The sequence below is a fragment of the Oncorhynchus keta genome, chromosome 17 (assembly GCF_023373465.1).
Source record: "Oncorhynchus keta strain PuntledgeMale-10-30-2019 chromosome 17, Oket_V2, whole genome shotgun sequence".
Classification (NCBI taxonomy): domain Eukaryota; kingdom Metazoa; phylum Chordata; class Actinopteri; order Salmoniformes; family Salmonidae; genus Oncorhynchus; species Oncorhynchus keta.
In genome coordinates this window covers 20,273,995-20,285,412 of record NC_068437.1, presented here as the reverse complement: position 1 = coordinate 20,285,412, position 11,418 = coordinate 20,273,995, and the positions used below count along the sequence as shown (strand labels likewise).

At 41.7% G+C, this 11,418-nt stretch overlaps 1 protein-coding gene across 2 annotated transcripts in view; it reads right to left on the bottom strand.

The window, feature by feature from the left end:
- The window catches only part of adat1 (adenosine deaminase tRNA specific 1), a 31,048-nt gene extending 26,957 nt beyond the window's left edge, over positions 1-4,091 (bottom strand). For both annotated transcript variants that reach the window (XM_052465673.1, XM_035790334.2), the window contains exons 1-4: positions 3,757-4,091; positions 3,561-3,629; positions 3,391-3,445; positions 3,159-3,289 (exon numbers count right to left, since the gene is read on the bottom strand). In XM_052465673.1, the coding sequence (XP_052321633.1) occupies positions 3,159-3,289; positions 3,391-3,445; positions 3,561-3,629; positions 3,757-3,898 (397 nt within the window). In that variant the 5' untranslated portion in view covers positions 3,899-4,091. The remainder of the gene's footprint in view (positions 1-3,158; positions 3,290-3,390; positions 3,446-3,560; positions 3,630-3,756) is intronic.
- Between the last annotated feature and the right edge of the window lie 7,327 nt (positions 4,092-11,418).

Sequence of the window (11,418 nt, the reverse complement as noted above, 5' to 3'; positions counted from 1 at the left end):
CTTCACCGGGGACGTGAAAGAGCTATCTTACTACCTCAATACTAAAGTTATAGACCTATCGCATTTAGCTCACGTCTTCCATCTAAATAACACTGATTAACGCTAAAGTAACCAAATTAACATGTCTGCCAGCTGTTGGTAGCTAACTGCTGGTGCTGTCATACTGTTGATCAGGGATATTCAACTCTCACCCTACGAGGTCCGGCGCCTGCTGGTTTTCTGTTGTACTTGATACTCAATTGTACCCCCACCTGGTGTCCAAGGTCTAAATCCCTGATTAGAGGGGAACAATGAAAAAAAGCAGTAGAACTGGCTTCGAGGTCCAGAATCTAGTTTGAGAGCTATAGATAGTACAAGCCTATTGGAAAAGAGTAGATTTGGTCACAATGGAGGTCAATGTTTTTGTAAAGAGCCCTGTGGCCGAAATATTGTGTCTATGTAGATGTCGTGCTAAACAGAGATGCGTCAGCCATGTATTCAATCATAGATCTGGTGGCATTTCGGAGAAAGGAGCCAGGTTCTCTTTTTTGAGGGGTGGATTGTGGATTTTGCTCAATGGGACAAGTGCATTTCTGGAGCTTGCCGCATGAGTTGTGTTTAAGAAGCCGCTGGCTGTCTGCACTTGGGCTCTCTGTGTGTGGATGGTGTCTGTGGCGCCGGGGGAGCTAGTTAGTTGTCTGTTTCCTTTCTAGCTGGCAAAATAAGTGAGCTAGATTTTGTATGTGTACTGCCAATCGTTGATAACATATCCAAATTTGTCACTGGTATGGGCTAGTAAATATCCTAAAGCTGGCCATCTAGACAGATAGCCGCAAACTAAAACCAGGGAGATAATTCACTTTGTTCCATCTGCTGCTGGCTCGATAATGTTCACTCATAACATGTAATTGATTAAATTACATTTTATTCTATAAAGATTGTAATTGTGTCAATATGTTGTGAATATTGTCAAAATCCTCACAGTCGTTTCCCATACTAAAACGTGAAGTACAATTTGGTGCGCACCAGTTTACCATGTACAGTATGCTTCGGTAAGCTCACCGTGTGAGTCATCAAAATTGCGATCTTGCGTTTGGGCCTTTCTGGCAGTCTTTGTGGTTTTTATATGCGTGTAGCATGAATTGTCAAGTAACAAATCATTTTTCAAGCTAGAACCCATGTATACTAGTTATTATAAACTGAGTAGTTTGAGCCCTGAATGCTGATTGGCTGAAAGCCGTGGTGTATTTTGGGCTCCCGAGTAGCCTCTAAGGCACTGCATCTCAGTGCTAGAGGTATCACTACAGACACCCTGATTCGAATCCAGGCTGTATCACAATCGGCCGTGATTGGGAGTCACATAGGGCAGCGCACAATTGGCCCAGCGTCACCAGGGTTTGGCCGTCATTGTAAATAAGAATTTGTTCTTAACTGACTTGTCTATTTAAATAAAGGTTCAATATAAGACCATATACCACAGGTATGATTTGTAATGTTTTACTGTTCTAATTACTTTTGGTAACCAGTGTATAATAGCAATAAGGCACCTTGGGGGTTTGTGGTATATGTCCAATGTACCACGGCTAATGGCTGTATCCAGGCACTCTGCGTTGCGCTCAAGAACAGCCCTTAGCCATGGTATATTGGCCATATATCACACCTCCTTGGACCTTATTGCGTAAATATACAGCACCAATTACATAAATATCTGATGGGGTCCATTATCTGCTACCTGGACTTTAATACTGACTGGGACTTGGGGGTAGGCAACAACATCTCCACCCCGCTGATCCTCAACACTGGGGCCCCACAAGGGTGCGTTCTGAGCCCTCTTCTGTACTCCCTGTTCACCCACGACTGAGTGGCCACGCACGCCTCCAACTCAATCATCAAGTTTGCGGACGACACAACAGTGGTAGGATTGATTACCAACAATGACGAGACGGCCTACAAGGAGGAGGTGAGGGCCCTCGGCATGTGGTGTCAGGAAAATAACCTCACACTCAACGTCAACAAAACTAAGGAGATGATTGTGGACTTCAGGAAACAGCAGAGGGAACACCCCCCTATCCACATCGATGGAACAGTAGTGGAGAGGGTAGTAAGTTTTAAGTTCCTCGGCATACACAGCACAGACAAACTGAATTGGTCCACTCACACATCACAGACAAACTGAATTGGTCCACTCACACAGACAGCATCGTGAAGAAAGCAGAGCAGCGCCTCTTCAACCTCAGGAGGCTGAAGAAATTCGGCTTGTCACCAAAAGCACTCACACACTTCTACAGATGCACAATCGAGAGCATCCTGGCGGGCTGAATCACCGCCTGGTACGGCAACTGCTCCGCCCACAACCGTAAGCCTCTCCAGAGGGTAGTGAGGTCTGCACAACGCATCACCGGGGGCAAACTACCTGCCCTCCAGGACACCTACACCACCCAATGTTACAGGAAGGCCATAAAGATCATCAAGGACAACAACCACCCGAGCCACTGCCTGTTCACCCCGCTATCATCCAGAAGGCGAGGTCAGTACAGGTGCAGCAAAGCTGGGACCGAGAGACTGAAAAACAGCTTCTATCTCAAGGCCATCAGACTGTTAAACAGCCACCACTAACATTGAGTGGCTGCTGCCAACACACTGACTCAACTCCAGCCACTTTAATAATGGGAATTGATGGGAAATGTAAAATATATCACTTGCCACTTTAAACAATGCTACCTAATATAATGTTTACATACCCTACATTATTCATCTCATATGCATACGTATATACTGTACTCTATATCATCTACTGCATCTTTATGTAATACATGTATCACTAGCCACTTTAACTATGCCACTTTGTTTACATACTCATCTCATATGTATATACTATACTCGATACCATCTACTGTATCTTGCCCATGCCGCTCTGTACCATCACTCATTCATATATCTTTATGTACATATTCTTTATCCCCTTACACTGTGTATAAGACAGTAGTTTTGGAATTGTTAGTTAGATTACTTGTTGGTTATTACTGCATTGTTGGAACTAGAAGCACAAGCATTTCGCTACACTCACATTAACATCTGCTAACCATGTGTATGTGACAAATAAAATTTGATTTGATTTGATTTTTGACCATAAGGCCTTTGTTCTCATGAACAACAAAATGTCAAACAACCAAACTCACATGGTGTGTGACTTGTGAAGAACAGGAAAGACACCCCTGACTGCACCTTCCACTTTCCCATCTCCTCTCCCTGACAGAACACAGTGCTGCCTTGCCCACATACTGCCATCCGCAGCTGCTCAGTCAGATACCTGCACAAACAAAGTAGGCTAATGTTATTATGGGTAAAACATACATACACACAAACAAATGTCACCAACAGGTCTTGCTCTCATGCATGACACACTCTCACCTAATGCAACCCCTCCTGGCAATGACTTCTGCATGGCTGTCATTGAGCACATCTCCTGATTGGACGAGAAAGTGAGTGAGCCACTACCTGTCTTTGCCTTGTGAGTGTGTGTGTGTGTGTAAGATAAAGTGTGTGTGTGTGTATGTGTGGGGCTGTGTAGGTATACCAACCCTTTGAGCTCATGGCTGAGCGCCCAATACACTTAGTGCCAGTTCCCAATGACACTACCTCCTCCTCAACTGTGAAGGAGATAAAACAGCCTTTATTGTACTGACATTCACTCTGGTAGAAAATCAAGTACAATATTTGTATTAACATGAACTGAAGGGGATGACGCAAAGCTAACGACATGCATTTATATTTCACCTTTCTCTTGATTCGGGGAAACTGAACACTTTACTACGGCGGCCAAAAGCGTCCACTCTCTGCCCGGCTCGGGCTTTCCTCTCTTGGGCAACTCGCTGAAGCGCTGGTAGCACAGTTTGGAAATCTCATCGGCGGTCCACATATTGCAGCGAGTTTTAAACAAACTAGCTATCTGGTTAACTATGGTGGCAGCAGCCTGTTCTGAATAAAAAACTGTTATTCGTAGTCTCTCTTATATATGTATTTCAACGATACAGCCAATATTCATTGCATTACACATATTCTTATTTGCACACAAGACATGCTCCGTGTGAAGCAGGCAAGAATAGCTAATCACTTCCAGGTCACGGATATATGGAATCCTTCAGAATAAGAGTCCAATCCTGTATACTTTGTAAATGAATAATTAGGGCGAAAATGTGTACAGTTATCGATAGACCTGTAGTTATCATACAAATAATTTTATGTATTTATACAAGGTATGTGATTAATTTGCTTATTTTTTCAAGCCTAAATGGTCAACGATGTTTTTTGTGTATATACTTCTATAATTTATTGGACTGTACACAATTTCCTGTACATTGTATTGCAGTAAAAATGGGGTCCATTCTACTCAGGAGCACTTCTAGTTTCCAAATCCAGAGTTTACACCCCAAGGAGAGACTCTGCTCATTTTGTGGCCCTTAAAGAGTGGCCAATTGTTTTTTTCATATTATTCATATCCCTTGACTTATTTAAAAATGGTGTTGTGTTACAGAAATATCTAATTTATATAAGTATTCACATCCGTTTGCTTGACTCTCCAAATTGACCTCAGGTGCATCCGATTTTCTTTAGTCATCCTTGAGATGTCACAACAACTTGATTTAGAAAGAAACACCTATCTATATAAGGTCTCACAGTTGACAGTGCATGTCTGAGCAGGAACTATACAATGAAGTCCAAATAAGAGTCTGTAGAACTCTTAGATAGAATTGTGAGGAGGCTTATATCTGCAGAAAGGTATAAACTATTTATAGAGTGTTGAACGTTTCCAAGAGCACCGTGTTCTCCAGGAACCCACTGACCACTCTGACAGAACTACAGTTCCTTGGTTGAGATTGTAGAACCTGCCAGGACACCAGTCTCAACACTTGTCAGGGGTGTGTACGGGAGGCGAAGTCAGGTGCAGGAGAGCAGAGTATAATAAGCTGATGCACTTTAATTCCGGTCCAAAAATGACAGCACATAAGAACAATAACATGCCAAAAACACGGAACATAGAAAAAGTATAGCGCCTGACAAAATCCACAAAACAATAAACAATTACACACAAAGACATGGTGGGGAACAGAGGACTAAATACATGCAATAATTATAGAATGAAAACCAGGTGTGTAATGTAACAAGACAAAACAAATGGATATATGAGAAATGGAGCGGCGATGGCTAGAAAGCCGGTGACGTCGATCGCCGATTTCCGCCCGAACAATGATAGGAGCCGACTTCGGTGGAAGTCGTGACAGCACTTCACTAACCTGGGCTTTATGGGAGTGTGGTCAGACTGAAGCCACTCCCGAGAAAAAGGCACATAATAGCACGCCTAGAGATTCAGTGCAAACGACCTGACTGGGGCAAAGATTTCAATTCCATCAGGACAATAACCCAAAGCATACAGCCAAAGCAACGCTAGAATGGCTTCAGAACAAGAATGTGAAATTCCTTGAGTGGCCCAACCAAATCCCATAACAAAATCTGTTCAAAGACTTGAAGATTGCTGTTCACTGCACTCCCATCTAATTTAACAGAGCTTGATAAAGGGAGAAAATCCCTAAATCCAGATGTGCAAAGCTGATACAGACATACCCAAGACGACTCAAAGCTGTAATTTCCGCCAAAGGTGCTTCTACAAAGTATTGACTCAGGTGTGAATACTTATGTAAATTAGATATTTCTGTATTTCATTTTCAATAAATGATCAAACATTTCAAAAAACATATTTTCACTTTGTCATTATGGAGTATTGTGTGTAGATGGGTGAATAAAAAATAAACACCCCGAGGAGTGTCACTAGTCATTTTCAATATGAAAAACGTGTAGGCTGATTGGCCACTCTTTTTAAGGGCCTCAATATGAGCAGTGACAGTCCTTGGGGTGTAAACTGTGGATTTGGAAACTAAAAGTGCTCGAGTAGAATGGATCCGCCCTTTTACTGTGACACTGCATACAGGCAATTATGTATGGTGCAATATGTATGTCCAACATGAAAAACGTACTGCATTTAATCTGATTGGTCACTCTTTAACGGCAGAAAATGTATCAACGACGCTGCTGGGTGTGTAAATTCTGTGGATGCATTGCATCTTTTGGATTTGCTCCTGAGTAGAATGGACTACCATTTTACTGTGACACAATGTACAGCAAATTGTTTACGGTGCAATATATTATAATAATACTGTATATGCCATTGAGCAGAAGCTTTCATCCGAAGCGATTTACAGTCATGCGTGCATACATTTTACGTATGCATGGTCCAGGGAATCGAACCCACTGTCCTGGCGTTGCTTCTGGTGGAGCTGGGGAACAATAATATGTTAAGTGCGAGAAAGAAGGGGAAGAAAGGGGGTAGAAGAAATAGGAGGAAGAAATGAGGAAAAACATTTTAAAAATGCTATTGAGGCTTCTTCATAATATGTGTTTATTATTCATTATGATAAGCTGAAAAACAATGACAATGATGTTTTTGCTATGTTCGAGGAAGGGGAAGAATGGACCTAAAGGTCCTCAGTTCCTATCCTGACTTGGCCAGAAATAACATTTCCAAACAACCACTATAGGCTCCAAAAGTGTCCTTTTTCACATTGGTGAATTTCAGATCACCTGAGTTAATGGAAGGATTATGGGAGCATAATCATAACATATAGAAGTGTGGTTTTAATGAGATGAGTTTATTACTTTACTATACTCCCGTTACCTTGTTTATGCAATTACTATCTTAAATTATCTGTTGCGGTTTCTTGTGGACTGCATATTTTCCTGATATACAGTGCATTTGGAAAGTATTCACACACCTTGACTTTTTCCACATTTTGTTACGATACTGCCTAATTTTAGAATGGATAAAAAAGTTTTTTTCACTCATCAATCTACACATAATACCCCATAACGACAAAGAAAAAACAGGTTTTTAGAAATGTTTACAAATTATTTAAAAAATAATAATATCACATTTACGTAAGTATTCAGACCCTTTACTCAGTACTTTGTTGAAGCACCTTTGGCAGCGATTACAGGGATGAGTCTTCTTGGGTATGACGCTACAAGCTCGGCAGACCTGTATTTGAGGAGTTTCTATCATTCTTTTCTGCAGATCCTCTCAAGCTCTGGAACATCGCTGCACAGCTATTTTAAGGTCTCTCCAGAGATGGTAGATCGGGTTCAAGTCTAGGCTCTGGCTAGGCCACTCAAGGACATTCAGAGACTTGTCCTGAAGCCACTCCTGAATTGTCTTGGCTATGTGCTTAGTGTCGTTGTCCTGTTGGAAGGTGAACCTTCACCCCAGTCTGAGGCCCTGAGTGCTCTGGAGCAGGTTTTCATCAAGGATCTCTGTACTTTTCTCCGTTCATCTTTCCCTCGACCCTGACTAGTCTCCCAGTCCCTGCAGCTGAAAACATCCCACAGCATGATGCTACCACCACCATTCTTCGCCATAGGGATGGTGCCAGGTTTCCTCATGCTTGGCATTCAGGTCAAAGAGTTCAGTCTTGGTTTCCTCAGAACAGAGAATATTGTTTTTCATGGTCTGAGAGTCCTTTAGGTGCCTTTTGTCAAACTCCAAGCGGAATGTCATGTGCCTTTTACTGAGGAGTGGCTTCCGTCTGGCCACTCTACCATAAATGCCTGATTGGTGGAGTGATGCAAGTCTTCTGGAAGGTTCTCCCATCTCCACAGAGGAACCTTGGCGCTCTGTCAAAGTGACCATCGGGTTCTTGGTCACCTCCCTGACCAAGGCCCTTCTTCTCTAGGAAGAATTCTTGGTGGTTCCAAACTTCTTCCATTTAAGGCCACTGTGTTCATGGGGACCTTCAATACTGCAGACATTTTTTGGTTTCCTTCCCCAGATTGTGCCTCGCCACAATTCCTTTGAACTCATGGCTTGGTTTTTACTCTGAAATGCACTGTCAACTGTGAGACCTTATATAGACAGGTGTGTGTTTCCAAATCATGTCCAGTTCACTGAGAACTGTGTTTTGTCGCTAATTGATTGCATTCTGGAACATTAGTGCTGCACTTATAATGTGAAGAAATAGCCTAATAGTTTATCAACATGTTAAGCTAAATGTTCTGATCTGTTGCATCAGACTCATTGCGTTTAAAAGGTGGTTGTATTAAGTTGAGATCTATTGCATCCCACAACTTTCCCAGAGTATGTTTGGAATATTTATTTCTCACACAGAAGGACAAGTTGACAAATAGAATAGGTAAACATTTGTACTATAGGGGATAGTATACTGAACAAAAATATAAATGCAACATGCAACAATTTCAAAGAGTTACAGTTCATATAAGGAAATCAGTCAATTGAAATAAAATGATTAGGCCAGAGTCTATGGATTTCACATGACTGGGCAGGGGTGCATCCATGGGTGGGCCTGGGAGGGCATAGGCCCACCCACTGGGAAGCCAGGCCCAGCAAATCAGAATGAGTTTTTCCTCACAAAAGGGCTTTATTACAGACATAAATACTCCTCAGTGTCATCAGCTGTCCAGGTGGCTGGTCTCAGATGATCCCGCAGGTGAGGAAGCCAGATGTGGAGGTCCTGGTCTGGCGTGGTTACAAGTGGTTTGCGGTTGTGAGGCCCGTTGGACATACTGCCAAATTTTCCAAAACGACGTTGGAGGCTGCATATGATAGAGAAATTAAAATTAAATGATCTGGAAACAGCTCTGGTGGACATTCCTGCAGTCAAGCATGCCAATTGCATGCTCCCTCAAAACTTAAGACATCTGTGGCATTGTGTTGTGTGACAGAATTGCACATTTTAGAGTGGCCTTTTATTGTCCCAAGCACAAGATTCACCTATGTAATGATCATGCTGTTTAATCTGGCCGGCCAGAGCTACCTATATGGTCCGCTGGCCGAACAGACATATAGTTGAAGTCGGACATTTTCATAAACCTTAGCCAAATACATTTAATCTCAGTTTTTCACAATTCCTGATATTTAATCACCACTCCATTTTAAGAATGTGAAATGTCAGAATAATAGTAGAGAATTATTTATTTCAGCTTTTATTTCTTTCATCACATTCCCAGTGGGTCAGAAGTTTACAAACACTCAATTAGCATTTGGTAGCATTGCCTTTAAATTGTTGAACTTGGGTCAAATGTTTTGGGTAGCCTTCTACAAGCTTCTGTCAATGAGTTGGGTGAATTTTGGCCCATTCCTTGTAAGGCCTCCTTGCTCGCACACGCTTTTTCAGTTCTGGCCACACATTTTCTATGGGATTGAGGTTAGGGCTTTTTGATGGCCACTCCAATACCTTGATTTGTTGTTCTTAAGACATTTTGCCACAACTCAAAGTATGCTTGGGGTCATTGTCCATTTGGAAGACCCAACAATGGCCAAACAGTTCTATTTTTGTTTCATCAGACCAGAGGACATGTATCCAAAAAGTACGATCTTTGTCCCCATGTGCAGTTGCAAACCGTAGTCTGGCTTTTACTATGGCGGTTTTGGAGCAGTGGCTTCTTCCATGCTGAGCGGCCTTTCATATTATGTGGACCGGCTTTACTGTGGATATAGATACCTTTGCACCTGTTTCCTCCAGCATCTTTACAAGGTCCTTTGCTGTCCTTTGATTTGCACTTTTTGCACCAATGTAAGTTCATCTCTAGGAGACAGAACGAGTCTCCTTCCTGAGCGGTATGACGGCTGCGTGGTCCCACGGTGTTTATACTTGTGTACTGTTGTTTGTACAGATGAACGTGGTACCTTCAGGCGTTTGTAAATTGATCCCAAGGATGAACCCAACGTGTGGAGGTCTACAATTTTGATTCTCCCATGATGCCAAGCAAAGAGGCACTGAGTTTGAAGGTAGACCTTGAAATACATCCACATGTAAACCTTCAATTGACTCAAATGAAGACAAACAGCCTATCAGAAGCTTCTAAAGCCATTACATAATTTTCTGGAATTTTCCAAGCTGTTTAAAGGCAGTCAACTTACACTTCTGACCCACTGAAATTGTGATACAGTGAATAATAAGTGAATTAATCTGTCTGTAAATAATTGTTGGAAAAATGACTTGTGTCATGCACAAAGTAGATGTCCTAACCGACTTGCCAAAACTATAGTTTGTTAACAAGAAATTTGTGGAGTGGTTGAAAAACAAGTTTTAATGACAAGTTTTAATATAAACTTCGACTTCAACTGTAGCTATCTGGCCAGTCAGACCTTGTTATCTAGCTGGGTGGATGGACCTACAGTAGATATCTGGCAGATGTAGTGATCATAATATAATAGCCATATCTAGAAATACCGATGTTCCAAAGACTGGACCTAAAATTGTGTATAAACGATAATACAGGAGGTTTTGCAATGATTCCTATGAAAAATATTTGGTGATCTGATGTGTGTTATGAGGAATATCCGGATGCTGCAATTATGAAACTGCTTCTTCCAGTTTCTGATAAGCATGCGCCCATCAAGAAACTGACTGTTAGAACTGCCAAATCCCCATGGATAGATGATGAATTGAAAAACTGTATGGCTGAGAGAGGAGGCAAGGAGAATAGCAAATACTGGAAGTCTGACAACACAGCAGACTGGCAAACAGGCAGTAAATTGAGAAATCACATAACTAAACAAAAATAATTAGAAAATATACTATGGAGCTCTGGAGTACTTGGGATAAAATTCTAGGCAAAAAGGCAAACTATTCTTCTTGAGGCAGATGGCTTGTTCATAAGAAAACCCTTTGATATTGTCAACCACTAATATTTTTTTTGTTGACAAGATTAGCAAACGTAGTTATGACATGCAAACAACAAAGGCCGTGCCTTCATATTCATGCATAATGGACCAACTAATGAAAGACAAGCACTGTAGTTTTGAGTTCCACAAGGTGGTTGTGGAAGAGGTGAAAACATTGTTGCCATCTATCTATAAATAAGGATAAACCACCTGGTACCAACAACCTGGATGGCAAATTGCAGAGGTTGGTAGCGGAATACATTGTGAGTCCAGCTTGCCACATCTAGAATTTAAGCCTAGAAGACGGTGTGTGCCCTTAGACATGGAGGGAGGCAAAGGTCATTCAGGTACCCATAAATAGCAGAGCACCCTTTAATGTTTCAAACAGCTCAGCAATCAGCCTGTTACAAGTGCTTAAAACCTTTTGTGACTAGGGGGCAGTATTTTCCTTTTTGGAAAAATAACGTTCCCATAGTAAACGGGATATTTTGTCAGGACAAGATGCTAGAATGTGCATATAATTGACAGCTTAGGATAGAAAACACTCTAAAGTTTCCAAAACTGTAAAAATAGTGTCTGTGAGTATAACAGAACTGATATTGAAGGCGAAAGCCTGAGAAAAATCCAATCCGGAAGTGACTCATCTTTTGAAAGCTCTACGTTCCAATGCGTCCCTATTGAGCAGTGAATGGGCTCTCAACCAGATT